General features: G+C 41.1%; 1 protein-coding gene and 1 long non-coding RNA gene across 2 annotated transcripts; one reads left to right on the top strand and one right to left on the bottom strand.

Moving 5' to 3' along the window:
* The first annotated feature begins 36 nt into the window (after positions 1 to 36).
* gdap1 (ganglioside induced differentiation associated protein 1) lies at positions 37 to 5,260 on the top strand. The gene is made up of 6 exons (XM_085763482.1): positions 37 to 242; positions 956 to 1,145; positions 1,553 to 1,726; positions 2,300 to 2,394; positions 3,841 to 3,955; positions 4,051 to 5,260. Exons 1-6 carry the CDS (start codon positions 81 to 83, stop codon positions 4,401 to 4,403), a joined length of 1,089 nt encoding a protein of 362 aa, XP_085619608.1. The 5' UTR covers positions 37 to 80; the 3' UTR covers positions 4,404 to 5,260.
* Positions 4,285 to 27,728, bottom strand: LOC146966524 (uncharacterized). Its single transcript, XR_015034521.1, has 3 exons — positions 27,427 to 27,728; positions 6,630 to 6,735; positions 4,285 to 4,421 (listed from the first exon to the last, which is right to left on the bottom strand). It is a non-coding gene; the product is annotated as an uncharacterized LOC146966524 (long non-coding RNA).
* Between the last annotated feature and the right edge of the window lie 249 nt (positions 27,729 to 27,977).

The raw sequence follows: 27,977 nt of genomic DNA, 5'->3' as shown, positions 1-27,977 counted from the left end.
CCGAACCTGCAGGGGGTGTAACTCGTCGACTGTGACATCCTTCCTGCCCTCACTTGTCCCCTAAAATACTAACAGATAAAATGGCGTCTGAAAACAGCTCTGAATCCCAAGATGAGAAAACCGCTCTGATAGAAACGGAGCCGGCTCAGGAGGATGAACAAGGAGAAAGTGGCGCAGCGGCGAAGCAGAGCGGATCCAAACTGACGCTGTATCACTGGACGCAGTCCTTTAATTCTCAGAAGGTGAGTGTCGCTGACGGTTCAGCTTCAGGACCACAGCCCGGTGGACAGCTCCTCATCACAGCTCTAATTACACATCCAGTGACATGGGTGTGTTGGTGCGCATAATGCCATCTCTTTCTGACACACTGACTTCATTTATAATAATAATAATAATAACACTGATGTACAACAACACATTGTTACAATAGAAAGCTGCAGGTTGTTTACCTTCCACCCTGTACTGAGCGAGTTTCCTACGCAGGGCAGCACCATAGTTTATTTGGTGCATTCCTAAGTGATATCTAGTAAAATCCTTACTGTGCTGTGATCCTACAGTAGATATTTTGACATCATAGTCACCTGCGGACACTGCTTTTACCACTGTTGGTTAAATCTTTGTCTTTGTGAAGACGCCCACAAAGCAGGTGTTGGGAAAACACCATCTAGGCTACCTTTGGTCATTTTCTATTGATATAATCTTGGATCTGGTCTCCGCTGGTCGAAAAAAATTGAATTTCTTCTGTACTAACAGTGTCAAGTGGACGCTCATTGTTGCAAGGTTTTAGTGTTCAATGTGCAAAACTCTCCCACTGAAATAAGTGCCTCTTAGGATCATTCACCTGTATTACTGTATAATCATATAATTTTCTCTTTTAATTTGGACCTCAGAGGTTGAGGTGTCAATTAGCACAGTCAGAAGCATGAAATGACTTCACACAGCTGCTGTTTTGCAGGTGCGACTGGCCATAGCAGAGAAAGGTCTGCACTGTGAGGAGTATGATGTGAGCCTACCGCTCAGTGAACACAATGAGCCCTGGTTCATGCGTCTGAATCCTACTGGTGAAGTGCCGGTCTTAGTCCACGATGACAATGTCATCTGTGACCCCACACAGATCATGGACTACCTGGAGCACAACTTCAATGGTGAGGCTAAATAAAAACAGTTTGCCCCCAAAACTCTCACTGACTGTGGCTCCATTCACTTTCAGTTTCCTGCATGTTCTCATTCATTGTTTTCTCATTTATCTTTGCTTGTTGAAATTTTGGTTTCACATTAAATGTACATTTTTTGTTTTCATTTAATTTGCATCTGTTGATTTTTCAGTTCTTTACTCATTTTCTCTTGGTTTGCACTAAACCATGATAGCTTTGTTCTACGAGTGTCATCCAGTCACCTGAAAGCAGAACCTGGTAAGCATGGAACCGTTTAAGCGTTTAATCAGAAATGAGTCTTAAGATAAATACACATTTTCTTTCCCTCCTTCCTTGGTTGAAATCACTCTGATTCCCTCATTGATGGCCTTTTCTTTTCACGACTTGTCTACTTGCAGAGGGCACTCCCAAGCTGGTCCCTGAAGAGGGCAGTACATACTATCACAGAGTGCAGCACTACAGAGAGCTGCTGGACTCACTACAGATGGATGCCTACACCCATGGCTCCATCCTCCATCCTGAGATCACAGTGGACTCCCACATACCAGCGTACGCAGCCACGTGCATACGAAGTAAGAAACACAGATGATGCACTTTCCCAGTCATATACACAGTCTTGTTTTTTTTCCCTTCATGTTTTTCCCTTCATGTCACACATACACGAAGATCTGCTTTGTCAGCTGCTTCTCATATTGGATAGGGCACATTTTAGCCTCCATAATAGCCAGACATTTTTTAGGCATGCATTCAACAAAGTGTTGGAAAAGGTTACACTGCAATCTCACTTCATGCCAAGGTAGCATCATGGAGGCTGTGCAGATGTTTCAGCGGTACGCCAATACTGCACACGTCCTGCTGCACCTTATATTAACCTTTTTCCACCTCCTCAAAGATTTGTCTAAAATCAAGGAAAGTGAGAATACACTACAGTTAATGTTAGGGTCATAGAGCAATTCTGAGATCAGCAATGTAGCTCTATTTGTAATTCTGTTGAAAATGTTGGATTCTTCTTCCTATTAAGAAATATAAGCTATTGAGCTAAGGGGCTTCTAGAAGAAATCATTGATTTCCCCACTAATGTTTGTAAAACTACCACAGCGTGTATCGTCATGTCTAACACGCTCCAATGTTTTTGTGTGTAACAGCGCAGATCGGGAACACACAGTCGGAGCTGAAAAAACTGGCAGAGCAGAATCCAGAGCTTAAAGATGCTTATGTAGCAAAACAGAGACGCTTAAAAGTAAGTTATTCACGTTTGCAGAGTGGTGGGTATCAGTGCTTTAAGTGGGCCGGTACTCACCGGTACGGAGTACCGGCACTTCTAGATTTTAACCCCCGGCGTACTGGGACTTTTTACGGCGTACCGGGGAGTACCGGGTGTCTGGACATAGGCTACTCTGTCCTGTTCTCATTCTCTCTGACCGATTTGTGATAGTGATGCCTCTTTCACCCTGAGCGCCACGGTTCTGTTGCCCTGCTCTGTTCTCCGCTGCTCCTCTGTCTCTCACTGAGGGGCGGGGCTGCCGCGCTGTGCGCTCTCTCATCCATGACTCTCTCACATGCACGTACGGAGCGCACGCTGCTGCCTCGTCATAGTATAACTCCATGTGTCCAGACGAGATGTGAATGTGGAGCGACTAAAACCTTCGTGAGTTACAGTGTAAAGCCATTTACATGACTTTCCAGTGGTAGCCTACCAATAAGTAGCCTTCCACTTTCTGTATTCAACATGCTTAAATGTGAGTCATATTTCCCAAAATGCTTAACACTACTCGTTAACAAGAGCAGAGTAAAATGAAAGCTCTTACTGAGAAACACTGTGAAACTGTTGCTGTCAGCTTGTTAGAACAATGACAGCTGTCTGTGGAGGCTGTTTATTTGGCCACAAATCACAAAAACTTCTTGATTTTAGTGAAAATTTTAATTTGGCAATAATTTAGGACAGCAATTAGGGAAGGATAGAGACACTTTATGAAGTGGGTAAACTTAAAATAACAAATACTGATTCATTTGTCGTCATACATTATTCACAGATGGATTTTAACAAGAAAATACTTTTTAAAAATCTTTCTGGAAAGTTCAATTGAACGTTTTTCTTTTTTTAATCAACATCATATTTGAATGTAAAGTAGCCTGTCACTTAATGATGTGCTGGTATCGACCGCCCACCGCCTAATTTAGCCTACCAGCCAACAGCTGAAAAGGGGAGTACCGGCACTTATTTTTTCCCACTTAAAGCACTGGTGGGTATGAAACACTGTTGGGTTTGTTTTATGATTTACAATTTTGTCCTCTTAGACCCATACTGTCATAAAAACACAACACCGTTAATTCACATTTGGAGGACTGGAAACTGGCATTTGTTATTATACCACAGACCTATATCATTTCGATTAAGAGCATATCAAATTCATGGTAACTAGCCAAGCCTACGCAACATTTAGTGTCCTATTCTGTGGTCTTTGTTGAACTTAATGCAAATCAGCAAAAAAAACCTCAGCTTTTGAGATTCAAATCACAATTTAAATGTATTAAATTGTGAATTATATTGATTTCATTGGAAATGTTAATTGTTAACAAACAGTAAATATGAGATAGATGTAGTAGATGTAAACTATGCACTTAACAACAGTAGATCTCCTACAGTATAAGGAAACTGTATTTACATGTGAATATATTTCTGCAGTCGAAGTTGTATGACCATGATAACATGAAGTACCTGAAGAAGCTTCTGGATGAACTAGAGAGTGTGATGGACCAGGTAGAGACAGAGCTTCAGAGGAGGGTGGAAGAAACACCAGGTAACTGCAACATGTTGTTGCTTAGTAACCATTGTGCCATTAACATCCACAGAATATTAGAAGTAAGTGTGTTATTGTGACTCTTTCACTTGTAGAAGAAGGCAGTCAGTCCTGGCTGTGTGGCGAGTTCTTCAGCATGGCCGACGTCTCTCTGGCAGTAACCTTACACCGCCTCAAGTTCCTCGGCCTGTCCCGCCGCTACTGGGGTAACGGTAACCGTGTCAACCTGGAAACATACTATGAGCGTGTGGTGCAGCGCCCGGCCTTCAGGAGGGTGCTGGGCCATGTCAACAACATCCTGATATCTGCCGTCCTACCGGTGGCGTTTCGTGTGGCCAGGAAGAACGCGCCGGTTATTTTTGGCACCACTCTGCTGATAGGCATTTTGGGAGGAGCCTCATACTTTGCTTTTCTTTACATGAAGAGGAGGCTTACTGCCTTTAGCTGAAGGTGTTTTTGTTCTGAACTGATTTTAGGGTGGGAAGTAAAATAAACACAACGCTAATTTAAATTATCTAAAGTAAAAAAATACATAGGAGAATATGCTAAATAAATAGCCATCAGTAATATGTAACTGTAACAAACGTGGATTCGGTTTTTTTTTATTTAGCTGGTTGCACAAAATGCACTTTTTGTCATGCTCATGATCTTACTGTTGCAATACACCAAAGGACGGACTTACTGTAGAGAGCTATACTAGTGTTTTTGGTCATTCTTGCATTTGCCGCCTTTAAAAAAATGAAAATGCATATCTAAAAATCTGGACTTAAAATGTGTGTCAGCTTTGACACAAATATAAAGTAGTACAAATAGATGTTTCCATACTTTACCAAAAGCCATGAAAAGCAATGATTGCCTGGAAGTCAGTACTAAAGTAAGGCATACGCAATGTATAGAAAACGGGCTAAAAAATACAAAAACGCCAGTATGGTCATTGTAGACATCTTAATGTCAACTTAAATTGTTATTAAGAATTTTCATCCTTACTTCATTGTAATTCATATTTGTGGGATAGATTTTTTATCAAAACTACACTTGAAGCACGCAGCCTGCTTTCTGTGACAGAGTCTGCCCAGCAGTTATCATAGTGTATGTCAAAACATGTCTCCACATTTGACCAATGTTGGAAATGCCTGTTACTGCACCTCTATCACACTCAAGTTTTACTATATGACTGATGAATAATTGCTTGAAATATTCTCTGTGTAACAATAGTTGATTGAACTGCTTTTCCAATGTCGTTTACAACATCTCCAGACCATCATATGCAACATCTGTCTGAGATTAAACTGCTTCCAAACACTTTCCACTGTTTCCTCTCAATCAAGTACGAAGGAGAATTGCATTGAAAATTCATGACTCAGCATCATTTAATAAGCTATCATATATCATACAGGTTCTAAACATTTGAAAATTCCACATCTAAAGACCGTTTGTCATATTTCCCAGAATCTGGATGCAAGTCAGCATCTACAGTGATTTGTCTGCCCAGTCAAAAGCTCCATGGTTGACACTGACATTTAACATATGCTCAGCTTTGATTTAAACTCCTCCTCACGTGAGCTTGGCCTCACATAAAATAGACACATGCTGCACCCTTCAACAAAGACTGGCCTTTGTTTTTGCTGTCCAGAGGGCTGGGTAGTGTAGCTGTTGAAGAAATGCCTCACACGTGTTAAAGCCACATGTGAGCGTAGCTGTCAAAGGACCATAAGCTCATACTAGTGTGTGAGCTCTGGAAAATCATACCCTTGCAAATGGCAACAAAAATGACATCATTTTTGCTACAGGGTTATATCACACAGGTGTCAGTTTGAGAGAGAAGGGTCAAAGTCATAAAAACATAAATATTACTGTACACCAAAGACAAAGTTTGTAACCTGCATTGCAGGTCTTGAACAAGATGAAAGTAATCACTTTCATCTAATGCCTAATATTATCATTTGCAGTGTGCATTAATTTGCCGCTTACTGTAATTACTGTAGGAACAGCTAATCATCCTTTTCTCTGTCCATTGCAATTGTCCAGTCAGACAAACAGGTGGCAGCTGTTCAATACAGTACAAAAGCGAAATCTCTACCTTTCATCGTTGCATGACTTTTGGTGCCAGATTGCCTGGTTTGACTATTTCCAAAACCATCTTTTGGGATTTTTACACATAAAGGTCTCAGGCATAAGATGTAAGCAATATGATGGAAAAGGCTACGGTAGCTCACATAACCATAAGAGGTGATAGGAAAAGCATCTCAGCATGCAGAAAACATTGAATTTTGAGCAGGATGGGCTTCATTTGCAGACCACCGTGTCAGGTTCCACTCCTGTAAGCAAGGAGTATAAATATGAACTTTCAGTGGATCCAGGCTCACCAAAACAAGGCAGATGAAGATTGGAAAAATATAGGCTGGTCTGATGAATCGCGATTTCTGCTGTGGCACTCAGCATGAATCTACGGACCCAACGTGCCTTGTGTCAACAGTCCAGGCTGCTGGTGGTGCTGTGATGGTGTGGGGATTTTTTTTTTGGCACATTAATAACAATTAATCATCATTTTGAACACCACACAGCCTGTCTGAGTCTTATTTTTGGACTGAATGGACTTAATGTTTGGCCTCTTTCATTTGGACTTGGTTCTAAAAGTTTATGTTTTTGTTATGAAACATGATTTCTCACCTACCCTCTTTGGTTGTTTTCATTTTGGGTCCCACAGTCCTTGACAAGACGTCAGTGGCCGCCCCAGTCTCCAGGTCTGAATTGGCATCACGAATATACAGCTGACGAATCTGCAGGAATGATACAATGCAAACACATCAAGAACCTGAATTTCAAAGAAATATCAGAATATCTTGTGCAATCTCAGCCATTAAGAACTGAGACTTCTACCGCAGAGGCCCCAGGTGCGGTGTTCCTAATGAAAAACTAAAAAAAACTAATTTAGCTTCTGACATTAAATTATTAGAAACTAATATGTGTCTTTTTCTGTGAGCATGTAAAAAAAAAAAAAAATCAAACATGCTTGTTTACGCCCACTAGAGGGCAGCATTTCCTTTTACAACTAACATCTGTGAATTATAGGGAGAATAACAGTCACTCCATAATTCACAGGGAAGGGGGCCATGCTCCCCAAGCTTCTGTATGTTTCAAATTACTCGTATTTTCTGAAAACTACTACTTTTTTTTTTACAACATGCAGGTTAAGCCATTTATGCAGTGCAGAGCTTTGACAGAATCTTTGAGTGGAATGCTATATATTAGAAAGACCTTTGCAGCCAAAAAGCAATTCAGCCAGCTGACAAAATAAACCTCCTGCTGGAGCTGGACATGGTCAGGTATTGTTTGGATGATTGGTCCTGACATCTTGCTATTCAGTTGTTTAAAGTCCAACAGGTGGTTCAGAATAATTGGACAGAGTTTGCCCCACTCAAACTGGAAAACAATTGTGATTTCTTTACTTTGTTGCAGAGTCAATAACATTTGAACTAGCTGTCAGCATATTACTGTGTCATTAAACAGTCCTCTATACTTTGGCCAGATTAAAAAAAAAAAAAAAAGAAGACCAGATGACAGGTTTGATGAATTACTAGATGCATTAGAAGGCCATGTTTCCAATATTTATGATAGATGCTCTCCGGATCACAGACCTTACCAAACTCTACCAAATCCATTACTATGAGTCATTTTGGAGAAACATATCAGTTTCCTTGCTGAACCTTCACTATTGATCATATTAATTCACCTACCAAAAAAAAGGTTCATGGATAGTTTCATTGTCATAAATGCAAATTGCAAGGTGCAAAATTAAGACCAGGGAGTTGGCACCTCTAAGTATTTTTAGTGCGATATCACTAATTAATTGTCTGTTGGCCACCTTATGTTTGCAGAATGAATTTGCAGGATGGAGGATCGGCTCAGATTGTAAGTTGGAGAACAGTTTGGCAGTTTCCAGGTGAATGCATAGTGACTCCAACAGACCCCCCAAAGCACGTACACATTAGGCTTACAAAGCCAGGTTTGAGCACCTCCGACAGTAAATGCTATACTGTGCGAACAGGGAGACCATGGAATAGCTGCCTCCATGATGATGTGGCACTGGATTTGAGTCACCTCTGTATCAAAGGTCCTGTTGTACTATAATACGTAGTCCAACTGGTGGATTATTTGTATTCCCATTTAGAGCGTCTTTAAACCCCCCTGGTGTACGTTAGAGATGGTGACTGGCGGTGGGTCAGACCACTAACAGAGCCTTACGCAGTCTCTTTGCTGCCATTCAAATAAACAGAATCGACTGCGTCTGTAGGCATCAACGACTCCCACTATTACTTTCTCTTTCCCTTTAACTAGCCTTCCTGTGAACACAGGTCTTCTCTTCTGCTTCTCCCAGTAGGGAGTGTCTACGTCAGAGGGGATGGGTAGGGTGGTGCAGGTGTCTGTTTGGATATTTTGCATGGAAACCCCCAGCAGACCTTCATGCCCACAGACAGACAAACAAAGTGTAAGAAGAGCTGGAGGTTTGCGGTGGGGTGTGAATGGACGGCTGGGAGTGATGGATGGAAATATGCATGATGATGCAACCACGAGGGGAGGGGTCAAGGGACAGAAATGACCTAAAGGAGAGATGGCAAATGCAAGTAAAACATCTCAGTGGGGCTGTCACAAGCCTACACTGTAAAATATAAATATATCTTTCTGGAAAAAGAAAAGGACCATCACAATGTCTATGTTTCTAGTTAGAGCAAGAATCATTGGCCTTATTTCTGCACTGGAGCTCTCTTTGTGCAGTGAGTAAGGCAGGTGGATAGTGGCGTGATGAGCTGGGTTGGATGTCCACAGACAGGCAGACTGGGTAAACAGAAACCCACGCTGCAGTGGCTGATATCTGAGCCCACCTGGTGTGGCTCTTGCCTCTGTGACTGAGGGAGCGAGTGGGAGCATGGAAACTTCCACAACCTCTTCTTGCAACCTGCAAGATGCATGGGTAGCAGCACGTTTGGAGAAAGATGGGAGACTGTAGGAAATGTCATGAGCGCAGGGGAAACTGTGATATAAAGCAGAGGAACATTGAAGCAATCAATAAAGAGGAACAATGTTTAAGTAAATATAAGATAATATCCACCATCACATCTGCAGAAGCAATAGCAGGTATTTCTTTTTGCCCTCTGACTGGTCAAGACAAATGGAAAAGATGTTGGAGAGGACGATGAGCTTCATTTGTTCCTGGTGACTACAGTGACATTACATAATGACACTGTAGACACAGGAATGCCATGGTCAGATGAACTACCTCAGTGAATGGAGAAGCAGCTGTTTCGCTCTTTGAACAGTTCTGTCACCATCGTCCAATGAGACTTGTCGTTGCATCAGACGTCAAATCCTCTCTCTCGTATCTCCCTCTGTTATTTTTCTCCTCATGGTTACTTTGGACACACCACTCAGAATCTAAACGGGAAGATGTCCAAGGCCTGTTGGCACCATCAAAGGTGTTCTGAGAAAACCACTGGGCCTTTCCAGAAATCAGCCGTCACTGCCTTTCAGAGCGTCTGCAATATACTGTTTGCTGAGTTGACAGAGGCGGGATCTGATGATGTTGACACTACTGTTAAAATGACCCCCCGCCGGCTCACCCTTCACAGCTTTATGATGAAATCCTGTGCCACCATTCATCCCCACAAGTGCTCCTCAAATATTTAAACTCGGCCTACATAAACACTGCTGCGCAGGAGAGATGATACCCAATGCTCTTTGGAGCAGACCTGCTGCATTATAAATCTCTCTTCAATTGGCCAGATGTGGCCAAGTCAAACACACCATCGGGTTTTTATTGTGTTAATGATTTTTCTGTGTATAATAGCTATGCCATTTCCATTCAAATGAACCATGGTGATCTCAGCAGGAGTCTAAAGGTGATGGGAGGAATTGTTTTTCCAACATTTTAAGATCTTCTGGTGTTAAATCTTGCTGGATTAAGTAGATACTGTGCAGTTCCACGATGACAGAGCCACTTGTGACCAGAGTAATTGCAGATGAGAGAGAAAACGGGACAGAAAAGAGGATACCACGAGTGTGGAAGAGAGTTTCCGAACGTGTTTATCATTGTACGCATGTTTCATTTTGACACAGATTAATGTCGGTGTTGCTGTAACGTATGGTCTGTCTTGGTCCAGAGGTCAGTCAAGGTCACTCCACCTGCTGTGTATGTCAAAGTGAACAGATCCTGTGAGGGGGGTTGGTCGCCGCTGAGGGCCTTTAGACGGATATCCTAATGTAAATACTGAGCCAACCTCTCCCGTAGTGAACACTTCCTCTCCCATGACTCTCGGAGCCAATAAGGCCTGACCTTCTATGCAGGGATTCAAAAATGTTGTGCAACTCCTGTCATCTGCCAAAACAAGGTAAAGCTATGAAAAATACCCCTGACAGGACGGAGACTAGGGAACTGAACTGACTGTCAATGTGACTTATGCATGGACAGGCAAATAATCAGCTCACACAATATCAGATGTTTTATTCTTCTTTGGAGGCATCTGCCATTAAAGTACACTACACTTAACTTCTTTCGTGTTTGGACAAAAGTTTGTTTCTATTAAAAAACATGGCAGCCATACTCAATTGGTTCTCTGATTGGAGTCGATTAGGGGAAAACACTTTGCGACCACCACAGAGACCTGGGTTTCATCAATCACCTGCTGTGCGAGGTGGGTAGGAGATGAAGTTGTTGCCTTGTCACTGGTGTTTGATTAAGGCCCTGGTGTGGAGGGGTAACACTGAACCTCCATTCACATTATGCTGTCCTTGTAAAGCACCTTGCTGGCAAGTGGAAAGAGACAACTTGTTTCTCTAATGAATTGGAGGATACAAGGTCAACAGGCAGAGGGGGAGTTAGCAGCAACTATCTAGCTTGTCCCTGTGTTTTGGCACAGGCTTGGTAGTAGCACAGGGACATAAAGCAAAGCAGAAATGATTACCCCAGGTGTTTTTTTTATCGTTGGCAGACTGAGGAAACATCAGCAATATGTTCCAACTTCCTATGAGATATCCAGGACAGTGAACTCTCGGAGAATGGTCTTTCTAAAGGAGCATTGCATTAGAATTTGACACTTTGTCACTGAAAACATGCAATGACACAAAATACAATGATGGAACTAGATAGATGATAATTTCTTACTCATTTGTTAACATGCCCACTTATAAGCATGTGATGACATTTTATCCACATGGCTTGAGTACCAAAATAGCACTCATTATGGTTTGAAAAATGTCAGACATCTGCAGTAATCTATGCCAGTGAAGTCACTGATGGCAATTAATTTCTGGTGAAGTCATGCAATGCTCTGGTTTTTATTTCTTAGAAAGAGGCTGTATTGGTATTTAGTGGAGGAAAAACCATGAAATCTGGACTAGCGTAATTGGTGGAGTGGTGGGGTTAAGTGGTTTAAGCCCAACCAGCCTGAATCTACTGCTGAATGTGCATTATGGACAGAATGACTGGTTGATTTTGCTGAGGTTTTGCTCTGCACAAGAAAAGATTCTCCTCAGTCACCAGATCATGAGGTAAAACAGTCACAGACTTTACACATGCACAAACTGCTCTGTTACTCATTTGCATGAACCCTCTTTTATAAGTGCTCCTTTTTGTTATAATACTCAGAGATGTTGTTTTCTAATTGAATGTGATTGGTAATGTTTCCGTCTTTAATTACGAAAAAACAACAACATTTGTGCGAATTTAAAAATTCAGCAACCATGCAGAAAAGAAAACTTAGTTCGGGAACTGAATTGATTAAAATCAGCTGAATCATCCACAACAGTGTCTGTCCTCCATGACCTTTTCAAGGCAGTGACTCAACACAACAATACAATCTGACTATTGTTAGCTGCAAAAATGTTTCCCTTAGGGGAATTTCCTGTGACAATGTGAAGATTCAAAAACAAATCCCCTCTGCAGAGGGTAGTACTTTATGTGTGTCTGTGTGTGTGATGATCAAATTCTGAATTGGAGCTGATCACTATGTAGTCTCTGTGAGCGGATACCTTGAGATTGTGAGTCTTTTTTTAGTATGTGACCTCTGAACTGGAGGTATAGTTCTTTAAATGTCCACTTATCTTCAAAGAGACATTCCACTTACAGAGAAGGGTCAAAGCTGGAATACTCTCATCAGTGTGTCACAAATTCCACGTCCCTGTTACAAACCAACATGCTAGTTTCAAGATGGCTGTCAGACCAAAAAAAAGGGGCTTCACAGGGAGCAGAACATCTAACATCGAGGCTGAATACATTTCAAACCCGACTTCAAGCTCGCAGTGAATGCACACATCATGCTGCTGCAGTTATTATTGTTGTGCAGAGCAAATTTTAAATAAAGCTTTTCTGGCTAATCAAACGTGGTTATTGATTAATTTTGATGCTCATTAGCAGCATCAGCATTTCATCATGCCTCCGCTTGCTCTAAAGTGCAATGTAAGGTCAGATAATATCTACAGCAACAAATCACAGAGGTCACTCAAGACAAACCAGGAGGCTCAGAGGGTTTTGCCCTGAATCTGAATATTAAAAAACAACAACAAAGTGAACAGTATGAAATCAGCATAAAAATTGAATTAACTATACATGCACAAAGTGTTTTGTTTCGCAGGATATCAGCCATAACATACTTCTACAAACTTAACAAAGACATGGAAACACGCTGACTGTGTGGATTATCTCTGAGAATTGAGCAGGATAACAGGTGAAACTATATATGGTATTCTAAGCAGGCACTGGAAAGCAGATTTTGCATTGGCAGGATTTCCATGGTCTCCTTGCCAAGCACAATACTCGACATAATGAGAAACACTTGTTTCAAAATGAACAATCCACCAAGCCGCATAGCATTCAAAAGCAACCAAGGGAGCTACTATTTTACTGTATATCATTAACATTGATTATGTTTGGTGGCTTTGGCTTTGAGCCATTGAAATATTCCCATACAACACCTCCTGTAAAGATTTAAGGCCTGTTTACTTTACAGATGCCTGAGAGGTGTTGATCCTATAAGAGGCCAGGAGGTGTGCAGTGCAGTGTTCTGAGAAGAAAACAAAGCGGTGCAAATGAAATGAGAAACTGCAATACAAGTCACATTTATAACTGCCTCTCAGGAAACCTGCCTTTCTCTTCACTGCAGTCTCATTGTGTGCACTTTTCTCTTCTGGGCCCTTCTGAAGTCCAGCAAACATTCCCAAAATGACATACTGTTGTGGAAAGAACAAACGAATAAACAATAAGTTTTTGTATGGCCGAATATCGTCCAAGAACAAATAAAGCATAAATCAATAGAAATAGCAAAATCATAACTGCATCTCCCTGAACCTAATGTCCTCTGCATGTTCAACATGGAGGCAAAATGATAAATTGAAGACATGGCTTCGGCACAATCACTCTATCAGTGGGTTTGCACTGTGCCAAGGGTCAATGCTATGCTTACCATCGCTAAAAACAGTGCTGTAATTACAACAGTGGGCTTTCAAAGTTAATGCATCTGTGGGAAAGAGACGAGGAAAATTGCATGGTAATATTCCCCTCCACTAGAAACAAAGAGATCCATACACAGTCCGTCTGTGTTTGTTTATTTGATGCCCATTTCAATTCTGTTGACTTGTTAAAAGTCTGTGGCTGTGTACCTCAGCAGTATTTCACTGTTACAAAGAGAGGTATTAAATGGCAGAGGGTTTTATTGACACGGCTGTATCCATGGAGGATTAGAGAGGTCTGTTTTCTCTGAATAGCCTGAACCCATTAACACTAGCCAAGTGGAGAGAGACATTTTTTTCCACTGCTTGGAGTTCTCAATCTTGAGACCACAGCCAAGGAAATGAAGTGCTAACTGTGACTGTGCGAGGGCAAGGGAAGTGATAGTAACGATTTTGCAGTGAAATTCTTCCTGTAAGGTGTTTGCAGCCGCATTGTTGTATTTTACAGCCACTCGGTCGCTTTTGGTTTATGGACAACACGTGCATGATGCGAGTATTAATTGAACTTGAGAGAAAACACAAGTGTTAGTATGAGCTCATATAATATTGCCAGGTTGTAGTTAGTGGTAGTAACTGTTGTAGCTATTGGCCAAGCTCTAGGCTGAGAGTGTAGGAGCCAAATTACATGGTGGTTGGGTCTGGATTGCAGCCTGCTGATTCTGATTTCAGCCACACAAACTGACTTGTGTTTGAATACGGCTGCTTGTCGAACCACTGCTGAGGCCTCGAGAAAGCGTGCGTCTTTGAACTGTCAAGCTGATATCATCATTTTCTCATTTATAATGAGGGAGCGACGCGCTGACAAACATCACACCTGCCTCTCATTTTGCACACACACCGGGCTCCACAAGGCCGGTGAGGATTTTGAACTTTGCTCAAGTCAGTGAACTCCACACGGCAAGCTCACGTTCACAGCCAAGCTATTGTTTTATAGGCTATCAAAGGATTTTACAGGCCTGATAAGGTGATACGATATTGAGGCTGCGGCTTCCTGCAGGGAGCAACTGCTGCTGTGTGGAAATGGATTCAGACCAAATCACATGTTGTGGAAAACTGCAGCTGTACTGCCCTCCATTGGCTGAAACATGTAAGCATGTTGCACTTTGGTCCCACCCCAGCTGGTGATGTCACAGACTCACAGCAGGTGTTTCAGTCACCATGGTCAAAAAAATGGTGGTCAACTCAAAGTCAATTTTGTTATTTAAAGCTTGCAAATGCAATATTGCAGTCTGGGTGGTAAACTGTCCCGTTGGATGTGATTCCTTGCGTTTTCCATAGACCTTTCCTCACTCCTGGCCTCACCCAAACCTCCTCAAAGTCCTGCTGGAGCTTGTTTTGGTTTGTTCAGCCTAATGTAGTATGTTTTCATCCTCCAGTGTTGGACACATTGAAATTAGTTGGACTAAAATGATTTTAAAAGTACAACTTGTTGACAGTCCTGTTCTGGTCATCTCCGTCAGCACAATGAGTCAGCACACCGTTACATCACTGTTGGGTGTGAGCACATCATAGAGAAATAAACCTCACATATCAATATTGCTGGTTGTGGAGGAAACTTCCAACTAACTGGAACTAATTTGCATTATTTTGGAAAGAAGAACAGTTGGGAGCAAGAAAAGAAAATGATGTGAGATATACAATATGTCCCAAGGGCATCCTGGTCACACGAGACACACTTTATCCATCATCAGCAGCAGCACAGTCACCACACAAAGTACTTTTAATCGTCCCATTCATCACAGACTAAATTAGACATTGTGAAAAATGACACTCACATTAAACTCCTTATAGATCCTCCTGTGTATTACTCTTTTTTGTACTCCTCCAGAGAAAAGGGGCTGAGCTGAGCAGCGTCTCCTTTCCACTCTTATCTGACAGAAGGAAGCACGGGATACCAGACTGACTCTGTACATAGAGGCGTAGAGCAGATGGAAAGGATGAGTGGGTGATGGGACGACTGTGCAAGCAGCGCACGCAGGCATGTGTCAGATGGCTTTTAAACACTTAGAATACAAATGATCAGATATGAACTATGGGTTTTAACTGCAGCCCTGGAAAGGAAAGAGCTGCAACATTTCCAGTCTCACGTTGAATCAGACTGTTTAGCTAAGGCCTTGGACTGAACAGCGAGCAGATTTAAAAAGTTGAAATGACAGTTTAATGTCTCACACAAATCAGAGGGATATATGGGGTGCCCTGTTGAGAATTAGCTGTGTTTTCCTCTGTTATTACAGTACCATGGCATTCAAGGTGAGAAATACAAGGCTACATCAGGGACTTTATGCTTTTGGAGGGCTGGTGTGAGGGCTGGCAGCACTGTACTAACAAACATTTGCACTGATATGGAATTGCACTCAAACCAACAAAATGTAAATAGTGTGTTTCAGTCCACTGAGTCAGACATCTTTGAAAATGATACAGCGCTGCCATCTATGTCATTCCTCCACACTCTTGTATTATTCCCTGCGCGTCTGGCTTGATCTACTGGACCTAAACAATGATGGAAATTGAAACTTGCTCTGAGATGTTATTTAGAAAATGTAATGCACTGGGATTCCTGTGGTTAATCAACCAGAGCACAGCTGTTATGAGTAAATGGGAGAGAGGCGATTTCTGTTGTCTTTCACCAACGCACATTCAAACCTACGTAATGCTGCAATATGTGTGTTCAAGTAGGAATGTGTGAGCCCATGTTGCCCAGTCTTGAGAAGTAACAGGATTAAGGTCAGATGGGACTAAACACAAACACTCTGTCGTTCTTCTCATCCATCATCCCACTCTCTACACACTCACCTTGTGGCAGAGGCCAAGAGGAAAGGCAAAGAAATTCAGAGTAATACAAGGAAAGGTGAAGAGGACACAGAAATATCAGGAACTAATCATGGACAGGGGGGACACGGAGAGTGAACAAGTCATCAAGCAACAAAATACGCAATAATGTGAACCATGGGCCTCTCCTTCATCAATCTCAGAATCCATCTACATTTGATTGTACATAACTAAAAAAAGCAATAGGCGATGTTTTTGTTTTGGGATATGACTACGCAACATGTGATGTGGTCTCCAGATGGGCTTTGAACAAACATGGTCCATTATAAAAACTGAGCCCATGGGTTGTTTGTGCAGCAGGTTGATGACTCATAGTTACGTTTTGTTGTTAAGCAACACCGGTCATAGTAATTATGACAGGAGATAAATTAAAGTGTGGCAGTGTTGTATAGGAAGCGACAAAGTCTGCCTTTAGTGGAGGCAGAAGTGGATAGAAGGGACAACAAAACACAAGACTATGACACAGGGCAGTGGGGTTTGATTCCCACATTAAGCCGTTGATGCAGCTTCTATCATTTGTGAACATTCGGCAAAGTTAACCACTAAAAAAATCAGATACTAATCAATTATGATCAGATTAGATACTCGTTTGCAATAGTATCAATACAAACAGCCACAGAAAACTGGATGATAGCTGGACATTTGATTTGTTTTGTCTTTTTGTATTGCTCCTTTTTTCCACCAAATAAAAATGTATTGTCTAATTTCTAATCTAATTTGAAATTTAAGTATCGTGACCCTAGTCCACCATAATGTCAACCATTCTCACCCACACATCAAGCTCTAACTTAAATCTAAAATCAGACATACAGACAGATTCAGTGTTTGACCACTGGTTGGCCCTGCCCAGTTCTGTCCACACCAGGCCAACCCAGACCAGACTCTGCTCTGCCCAACATCAGCTGTGACCGCTGTGCCCCAGCCAGACACCACAGGTCCCATGTCCAGCAGCTCAAGCAGTCAGAAGTGACACAATAATCGTCCGCACGAGTTCTGCTCAGTAGGTCAGGGCACAAGCCAAACAAACAAAATAGATATCATCATGACTGAAATGAGGTAAAACTGAAATCCTTTTATAAACAAAAGGAAACACCTACACAGTTGGACAGTATTAGAGTCTAAGAAGAGGAATCTGCATCTTATTGAGGAAAGAAAAATTCAACATCCGAGAGGTAAAATGAGGTAAAGGAGGGATTGTATATCAGGCAATTAAATTTGTGTTTGGCTTTATTTGGCCTAAAATGTGGGTAACCAATATTTGGATTTTGGGTTGGATGGTGTATTGTGCTGGATAATTTTATTTCCATTCCACTCGAGCATGCTGGCTTAGTGAGCAGACTATTACTATACAAATATAAACATGTCCTCAGCAGCAACCTGGTTCCTGGGTTTCATATTCTTTCAAGGAACAGATTATACTACCACTGCAAAGGTCACCAGGGTCACACTGTGTAAAAATGCTTCCAAATTACAAGTTGTTATGGGTTCCAGTGAAAAGTCTGTAACACGTGACTCGAATGTTGGAATAAAGGCTGAGGCATTAACCAAATCCAAACATTTCCCTCCACACAGTAAATTACATAATATGAATCACTTTTGGATAGCATTGCCTCCAAAATCTATAAATATGCAATAAAGTGTGGTTTGAATTGTGAACAGAATCATGCTGTCTCTTGAAATAATTTTGGTTTACACACTGAGAAGACTTTTGGAACAAGAAATCATTCTGCCAATTTCTCCAAATGATCGTGGTCATGTGACAAAGAATAAGCAGAAAATGAATGGCATTGTAATCCAGGATATAATCACGCTCATGCTATTTTTTAAGATATATTTTTACTATTAAAAGTTAATATTGAGTAAATAATGGTACATATCAGTGGCAGGCAAGTAAAAAAAAACTATATTCCGAGAGTACGTTGCAAAGTGCTTTATCAGGGGGAAAAAAGGAAGGATGAAGGCAATTACCGGTACACTAAAACCATTAATCCACTGATTCATGGCAAAGCGACTGTTAAACCTATACAGAAGTCTGTACATGGTCACACAAATATGGGCATTACACATGCATAGACCAATCCATCTGACTTGTAATTCACTTTCTAACTCTGCTTCTGCTTGAGGGAGTTCTGCCAACCATCCCCACAGGCCTCTTTACCGAACTCGCTGCCACTGTACATAATGTACCCTAGTGTGTGTGTGTGTGTGTGTGTGAACTGTGTGTGTGAACGCTGTGAATTGCATGTATTTTACTACATCAGCCTTTGTGCCAGGCTGCGTCATCTCTCTAATGGTTCTGTGCAATAACACTGGCAGAGTTACGTCAGTTACGTCCTTGGGGAATCGCAGAGATTCAGGAAAAGAACCAGTCATGGACACAGATGGGTTCAACAAAAGCCCACTCACCCTAACTGTTGTTATGGTTAAGAGTCATGCAAAAAAAAAAAAAAAGTTTTCAAATTATTTCTCTCATGGGAAATGACAAAAACTAAATGATAGTCATGGTTATCTACATTATTTTGTCTTGTTGACTCAGGAAACTAAGTGATGCAGCTTACTGGAAGGAAACGTAACAGTGAGCTGAGGTAAACACAGCTTCACCTCTGTGATGTCCATCCTGTTTAGTTTCTCAAAGTTGTTTCCCTGAAGCAGATGCAGAAGCATTAAGAGCAGCCAACACATCTAACACTGACTGAGAAAACTCAACAAAGAAGATACAGATCTTCAACACTAATATTCTGCACATGGCAACTAACCCAAACATGTGTAAAGCCCTTTTTATTGGCATTTAAAGGTACTTGCAAATATGTTATGCTTAAACTGCCAACTGATATGTCCAACCTGAGAGGCTGGGATGAGAGGGGAAGCAGAAGAGAAGGGAATATTGTTTTAGGGGTCTTAATAGTATGTTCTTTGAGCATGTTTTACGTCACTACCACCCACTGCTTTTCCTCCACATATGGTTGAGTTCCAGGAATGTGTTTCCTTAGCCTGGTCTTGATGACATGGGTCACGTCACTGACACTGCACATGCTGGCGAGAGATGAACCGACAACATGGCTTCGAGCGCTTAAAGGATGGATACAGGCCTCTGTGTTGTTAGGTGATAACCTTGAATTTCACTTGTTTTTGCCAAAACCTATTGAGAAGATTGATACAATCTGTTGAATAGGTAGCAGCTGGTTATCTTAGCTTAGCATAAAGACTGGAACCAAGGGGGAACAGCTAGCACGACTCTGGCTAAAAGTAACAAAATCAGCCTCGTGTTTACTAAAGATATTACTCAAAAACTCCAGTGTAAAAAAAACAACAAATTGTGGTTTCAAGTCTTGGTTTTAAGGGCAGGGATGTGCCAGTAGCAGACTAGTAGTTCCTTGGTTGAAACAAGATTTACAATTTGTTTTTTTTCCATGATAATTCAATAAAAGCAATGGTAATGAAAGACGACCAAGGATTACTGACTTCACTTTTTGTTGGCTCGACTTATAATTTTTCTTCCCTCCATATGATGAATATGTTACACTCACTAAAAAAAACACTAAAGTCCCAGAATGACCAACACTAGCGCAATAAAACACAAATTTCAGAAGGCTGGAAATCCCCAATTTTGTGTACTTAAAATTGAGTCCAAACACTTCATTAGACAAAAATCTGAGCATTATCCCAGAGCCTGCAAAGATTTGGCTAGAAAGTATATGTAAAATAAAATAAAATAAAAAAACTTTATTAAATAATCCATTTCACACCCGGTAATGCTTGGTGTAAAGGCTGCCTCTGTGTCCAGCTGGAGAGGATTTCAGACAAATCTGAAGCTCAAAGTCTTCCAGTTAAAACAAAATGCGGCAGCCTGTGGATTCCCACTTAGATGCCACTTGGATGCAGCTTAATGCTAAATTGAGATATTTATGTACAGTGTGTCTGTGTTTACATTCTGTGGTGTCTGCATGTTCCAGATTTTACACCACATTTGTAGGATCAACTATGAGGAGTGAGGGTTTAAAGTAAGTAACTTTTTTGCTGCTAGTAAGCAGACAATTTGGAAAATGCTTGAACATTGGTATTAAACTGTACCGCCGAACTGCGGAGAACAGTCTAAGCCATGAAGTCATTACACAGTGGTTGAGGGCGGGTTTAAAGAATTTCATTCAAAAAATAAGATCAGTATAAAGTTCTCCAATCAGTGGATCAATGTCTCTGTTCATTAGTTTCCACTGATCTCAAAAATTATGAGATTGCGCGGCCAATTTGTTGATCTGCTTAGTTGATGAGTCCAACACTTTGCTCAAAACATATACCTCAACAAGCTCTGTATGGATTTCTTTTGGTGAAAAGTCTCAAATAGATTGGCACTGTATTTTTTTTTTTTACAGATGTCACCCATGGGGTCAATGAATCTTGACTTAAGTGACTTAAATCATCTTTGACTTTCATCTAGAGCCCCCAATGGGTTAAAACTTTAACCTATTGGTGGCTTGACATTTGTCTTATTCTGCTCTCCTGGGGGGATAACAAAGAAAAAAAAAAAAATCCTCTACCAACAACGCTTAAACTCACCAACTAACATGTTGTGACTTGTTTTTCTCATCCATACATAGAGGCAAGTCTAAAATTGACATGTTGTGGTTTTGCAGGCTGCACTAAGCTAACTGGCTGCTGGCTGTAGCCTCATATACTGTATGCCATACAGACTGAGCTGTTCATCAAAAAATTTGGCAAGACAGCAAATCAACATTTATAACTATTTCTCGAGGGACTGCTCACCCGCAGCCTTTTCAACTTTTACCTCAACCTCCCTAGCTGAGCCCGCCCAGAAGTGAAGAGTAATCCAGCTGTGGTCTTATTCATGGAAATGTTGGCGATTCAGATTCTTACCGTGCATTAAGAAAAGCCATTGAGAAAGACTGGAATATTTTGCCAGCTGATCTCATAGTAGGATTTTTAGGGGTAGGTAGCATTACATAATTTGGTGAGCATATGCGTCCTCACAGCAGTTGGCACCTCCTGGTTCTGTGTCCAAGAAAGATCACCTTTTTCCCTGTGATTTCTCCAGCCAAACATGCACACATGCAACATGAGAAAGGGGAAGAAGTGACTGCTCCAGATTGAATGATCACTGTTGAGACTGTTATTTGTTTTTTAGGGTGACTAATGCCTTTATGGAAATGTTTCTTCCTCCAAACGGTCACAAGGCTTGGGACCACCTCTTGTCTCCTACCGTCCACAGTCATGGCAGCTGAAATGTATCCCGACATGTGAATGGAGTGCATTTGAGAGCGCACCTGTTTTACTTATTGATGGGCTTGTTTATGCCATTAGTGCATTCACATGTGTTGCACTGGATTTTGAGGAAAGTTCACAGACTGCGTTATTGGCACGGGGGAAATGTTACTGGGTGAGAAGTCATTTGATAGCGTGGACTCACTACCCTTCCGTCCTCAACACACACTGCATTGCACATCGGCTGGAATGACTTTCACAGAAGTTATAAAGCTTTGAGGAGGAGGAGAAGAAAATTCAGCTTTTATATTTAACACCTGGTTCTGTTTTAGGTAATGGACTTGATTGTCTGCTGCTGAAGGCACGTTAGGGCATAACGCTGAAATAATATTCGTCTATTCTATGGTCACTGGTTTGACTGGGATTGGTCAATCTTGGAATGCGATTGAAACCTGAAATTGTGGCAATGACGCTCAAACAGCGACGCCTTTCCTACCACAGACTCCCTCCATCTGGAATCACTCTGCTACTGTGTGTCTGGGGACTGAGCTCTGTGGGTCAGAGGGCAGGGAAAGGTTTGTCATTACAACAGTGCTGAGAAATACCTCTGAAGGACACTGCTTCTCTGCTGAACCATGGTCTGGCCAATAATAACAATAGACATAGAGGATGAGGTGTAAAGCTATCTAATGGGAATGGCAGTCATTTGCAAATAATGTGCTAAAATAAAAACATGGCTGCAGTAAAAAAAAAAAAAAAAAAAGCCAGAGAGTGAATTTTTCCCATCACCACAAAATTACGTGAAGAAGACGAAAACAAATGATATAGAATATTCATATTAGCCTAAATCATGACTAAAACCGTATCTTTATTTTAGTTTACCTACATGTTCATCATAGCGAATTATAAAAAAAAAAAGTATGTTGGTTGTTCATGCCCACTCAAAGGCATGCACATATTTCATGGCATAGTCTATTGCTTTGTTGATTCATCTATCCATCTATCCATCTATCCATCTACCTATCCTTCCTGGTTGTTGCTAGATGGAGTACATGAGCTGCAGGAAGTGACGTCATAGACAACACACAATCTTTACTAATCTATGCCTAAACCCAACCAATGGCATCACTTAATTTTTGCTTTTTTCCCCCCTATTTTGTCAGTTTTACTAAACCTAACCAGTCGGGAGTTCTCGACGATTTTTGGTGAGGTTCTACGTCACTTCCTGCAGCTCATGTACGCCATCTAGCCACAACCATCCTTCCTTCTTTCCTTACTTCCTTCTTTGTTCCCCTCATCAGTGCCTCACCCACTGGTGGGCTTTGTGTCCCCTGAACATAAACAGAGGTTGTTTTGGAGCACTTGCTGAAACCAGTGGCGGCTGCTCTTTCAAAGATGGGAGGCTCATTTTCAGCCTACATTGTATATTTTAAGAGGCGTCAAGCTTATTCATAGGACAACATCACAGTACAATATCTCAAAAGTTCCCTGTTGGAGGAACTAAATTCAACAGGCGGGGTTATATTCTAAGGAACAATTAGAAACATATGAAATGTAGTAAACTCAGCTCCAAAAGCAAAAACCAAAAAATGGCTCATTTTTCACATTTCACCTAGTCTTATGTGCCAGGTGGTATGGGGTTAGAGGAATGGGTCAATGCTTGCCAGTCAGTGCTGGGAAGTTTGCAGGATGTGCTGTTTGACTTGGGGGCAGAAAGCTCAGAGTCAGGGGCACGGAAACTTGAAATATGGAGGAGGGCTCTTACTGCAGAGAGAAACGAGCAGAGTCCTCCAACTTGACGAGGAGGTGCCAGGGGTAAACCACCAGATTTCACACTCCTCACACGATGACAGGTTATATCCTAAGGTGATACATGTTGTGGCGTGTCCCCATAAGACAAGAAAGTTAAGTACCATATTATTATGGGGATCGATGGAATACCACGTCCTAGTCACTATATTGAGGTATTGTAGCACTTTGCTAAGGCTGAATTAAATCTAAGCATCATTAATGTGTCCACCAACTGTCAAGACTGCGTTTGCTAGGATATTGCTGACATGACAGCACTATTGCCTCGGGATTTATTGGGTCGAATGAGAGGAGGATGCTGAAAACTTAAAGAGCTAATCATAAACAGCTGTTTACTTATCACTCAAGAATGAATATTGCAAGTTCAAGATCAAATTGTCTCTGGAATTAAACTTTGCACAAAAAGATTTGTTCTCTTCTCTGCAATAATATAGTTTAAATTTAATGAACAAAATTATTCTATGCATGGAAATTAACATAAGAAGTCATTAGGCCTGTTATGGCAGAGTACGATCATGTAATATTTTTCATTTATTACATTACAGTAGGGTGGGGCAGTGGAAGTCACAGCGACTCCTTGATGATCTGAGAGGACAGTTGTGGATATTTTGGCCTGAAATCAGTGCTTCACATCTGTCAACGAAATCACCATAAGTTTTTTTTTCTCCTTTTTTTTGCCGTTTTTGGATAAATAGCAGCTTATAAAATGACAGACACAGTTTGATTTAGTGCAGTGAAAACTGAGCATGGCTTTGAATTCTCGGCCTTTTCATATTTCATTGAACCCTACCACTGTGAATTTGCTCTCATTGAACTGACAGCTGTAGATTTTTCAATACATTCACGCTGCTGTTCCAAGGATAGCAAATCTTCTTTGCCAGCAATCCCAGAAAGCAAAGTATCTGCAGTTTAGGTTAGCTCTGCTTTCATTCCTCTTGTGGCCTCAATTTGGGTCTGAGATTCTGAGATGATGCTCATCTGCTTTAAAGCAACGAAAACAGACAATACGATGAGGAAAGACCTTGCACTAATTGCATCCATGTGCAGCTCTTGCAAACACTGACCACTTGTGCAGCAGCAGTGTCTCTTGATGAGTCTCTATAGCACATTGACATTCAACAGGAAACAAGGACAGGAAATGTGCATTGGCTTAGGGATACTGGGATACATCGTACACACTCACCGCTGAACAAACCAGAGCAGAAATCCAACAGCTGGGTGGATTTGTTTTGGCCCAGGGCTGACCAGTCCTGGGCCTAGCAAGCCCCAGACAAATTTCCTGGTTGATAACAAGCAATTTCTGCCACAACAAGCTGTTCAGCTTTGGGAAGATAAACTCCGGGTGCTATTTAAACCTTTCACAATGGCGAACAAAAGAAACACTCACAATAACACAATGTTACAAACGGCTATAAAGAAGAAGAGGATGTGGCTGTTTCTAGTGACTTCAGTCTTTTTTTTTTTTGCATTACCTTTAACTGTGTCATGCAAGATGCCACATGCAATGTGAAGTAACTGAACTTGAATCTGTTCTACAAATGGATGGACTATAATATCAGCCCATAATGTGGGCTTTTCTCTATTTTTAACTAATGACAAGATTATTCAGATTTGAAATATATTTGGATCCATCTCATTATTCCCGCCTTTAGGGCACACCCATAGTGCATATGGTTAATGCAAGCACCCCAATCTATACAATGCAACTGTATTGGCTGCAGATAAAAGTTGATTAAAATGTGTAGTGCATACATTAACACAAAGTAGGAGTCTAACAAAAAACAAGATCTTTTCTGAATCTAGGCCTACCTATCTACTATCAAGTAAGGAAGACAATATGTAACTACTGTTAAATAATAATATTATCATTCATGACACAAGGGTCATGAATGATACGCCTTTTTGCTTCAGTATATTCTCAAATGTTTTCCGATGGAGACGGAAAAATGAAATTTCCAAACCACATATTTGTTCCCAAACATGCACAGTACAATCTACAGCTGCAGCTGAAATGAATAAAGTCAAACGTCTTGGCGAATTCTGGGAAAAGTAGCTAGCCAGTAACTGCAGAGGACAGGACAGATTAAAGAGAAGCAGGTAGAGCATAAATGTGAAATTACACCACTTGTTCACAAAATAACACCTGGAATACATTGAGGATCACGTACTGACGACATATAATAGTGTAAGACGAACCGAGCCTGGGACTTTCCTCTAACAGTGATAGAACGTTAAAAGGTTAAAACTGCTGCCAAACAAATCAAAGGCAACAAAAAAAAAACGGATACATTAAGCACAACTGAACACACTGCTCAGGTCAGGTACAGGGCTAAATTATAGGAGCAGTTTCCAATTAAACAACAATGACGTGAAAAATAAGGATGACCTTTGGATGGTTCTCGTAGTAACCTGGCTTAGTTTTCCTCTCATCTGACATGACAGTCAGGAGCTCTGGAAGTTCAGTCCTTACTGCAGATAAACATGAGGATCTGTTGCCTGTCTATGTCTAATAAGTGGGTCAGAAACTGGGAAGGCTTTATAGGAAGAGAGACTCTTTGTCAGTGGTGGGGCCAATTATCCGATAATCTATGTATGCAGCTGCATAGGATGACTTGAATTGGGCCCAATGTTTTCCATGAATTCAATTTCACCCTTTAGTGTGTGAAACTATTTGGCAGATGAGATTACCATGGGACCAGGTGCCAGTACTACACAAAAACAAATGGGAGCGCTACGAAACTACAGAGAAGAGTCAAAACACTTGGTGATGCAAAGCAGGTTACAATCCACACCGCAACAATCCACAACAGCCAGACACACACCCCCATATTTACACCACATGGGTCACAGGTTTATGGAAACAAAGAGAAAGTTTACTATGTGGAAGGATTCAACAGGATAGAATTACAAAACAATACGTGTATGATGTAAGGTTTTGAATGAAAGTTTGACAGAGCTCATTAATATTAGAAATTGTAACCCGAGTTCAAGGAGATGTTGATTATATTCTGCTCGAGTTCATATTCATGTAAACAGCCGAAATGGAAAGAGGGAAAGAACCTATCTACACAAACATGACGAATGAGAGGGATGATTGATTTTTTATGAGGAAGGGGAAATACAATACTCGACAAACTCTCATCACTCTCCCGTAGAGTTGCAAGATTTCAACATTGGCAGCTCTCCTGTTAAAGGACACGCTTATTTCTCTGTGGCACAGACCTCAGCTGGTGTCCCAAAACATCACATTAATGAACCACACTGTTAGCCTACACTAGATGAAATGTTACTTCATTATTATGATGAACCCGGTCACTGTAAGGTCGAGTCAACCTCACATACATCACCCAGCAGTTGTAATTACTCAATGGAGAATAAAATGTGTGCTCATCCTAACTTGAAAGCTTTGTCTGTTTGGAAATTAAACTGTGACGCGCTTTTATGATTTATGTTTTCAAGAGGAGCCAATAAAGGTTTTTTTTTTGAGGATCTAACAATGACAGCAGTTGTATTTTAATAATGGTCAACATTTGCTCTCCAAAAGCCTAAATAATGAACTGCATGCAAGAATTACAAATAGCCTAAAAGAAGAAGAAAAAATCTCCCCAAAAAATAACATAACAAAAGTAAAATGTGTTTATCAAAGTCAAAGCTAAATGTCTCACTGCACGTTTTGGCACTTTTTTGGAAATAACAGCATCAATCTCTACTCACGAATGTCCATGACTGACTGACTTACTGACAGAGTAGCCTAGCCTAAATAGTGATAATGATTTCTCTATTGTTCCCTGAATGCTACATGACTGTAGACCCCACCAGACGGTGGTTGTCTGCGTCGTGAGAGACAAGACGAAAAAGACTTTTGATAAATAAACACAAGTTGTCATTTCACCATGCTTACTGGCCCGTGTACTGTACGTGCCAGTCAGACGGTTCAGTAAGTTTTCTGACAGTCCCAACCTTTGTCAACAGATACAGTGGATAGATAGTTATACTGTACAGTCGGCAAATTTCAAATATTTAGCTCATTTTGTGCTAAGATAAGCACACAAGTTGTAAATATCCACAACCAATGTGTACCAGAAAGAAACTTTTAACTGAAGAACCAGTCCTACCTTTTTAGAAGTTTCTAGAAGTCTTACTCTTTGTCTGTTCCTCCATAATCTGTTTTCATTTAGTCCGTAAGTGTCCACAGTTCACAAACATCTCAATGTTTTTTTGGATAAAAGGTAGGCTATTCCAAGTTATTAATAACTTCAACCCCAGCAGACTTCCGGGCCAACTCCCCTCCAGCTGTCCTCCTCCCGTCCAGTTTCTCTTTCCTGCTGCACCTGCGCAGGTGTGTTTGTTTTCCTTAATTTCCTGGCCACAAAATGGCGACCTCTCAATAAAGATCCGATTAGATTTCACTCTGGGAGGATTGGAGATTGACATCAAGCCAAAGATACTCAGCGTAATTACCTTGTTTTGTCTATTGGAGGAAAAAAATCGTATTTTTTCCCACTACATTTCTGAATGTCTCTAGCTTTTAGATAGACATAGTGTCTGACCAATCAGAGCAAATGAGGGGGGCGGGCACTTCCGAGCTGCGCTGGTACCATACATGTAAGGCTGGTATAGACCCTTTCAGAGAGTATAAACAAAGACAGGTGTGGCTCATTAGAAA

This window comes from Trachurus japonicus, chromosome 20 (assembly GCF_045865225.1).
Source record: "Trachurus japonicus isolate A0001 chromosome 20, Traja_1.0".
In the NCBI taxonomy this organism is placed as follows: Eukaryota; Metazoa; Chordata; class Actinopteri; order Carangiformes; family Carangidae; genus Trachurus; species Trachurus japonicus.
This window is presented reverse-complemented; position numbering and strand designations above follow the sequence as displayed.

Bases quoted from the DNA above. Each gene is read 5' to 3' on its own strand.
- gdap1 (XM_085763482.1), top strand. From the start codon at position 81: ATGGCGTCTGAAAACAGCTCTGAATCCCAAGATGAGAAAACCGCTCTG. The intron at 1,146-1,552 runs GTGAGGCTAAAT...GTCTACTTGCAG, and splicing joins CCTGGAGCACAACTTCAATG to AGGGCACTCCCAAGCTGGTC. The intron at 1,727-2,299 runs GTAAGAAACACA...TGTGTGTAACAG, and splicing joins CGCAGCCACGTGCATACGAA to CGCAGATCGGGAACACACAG.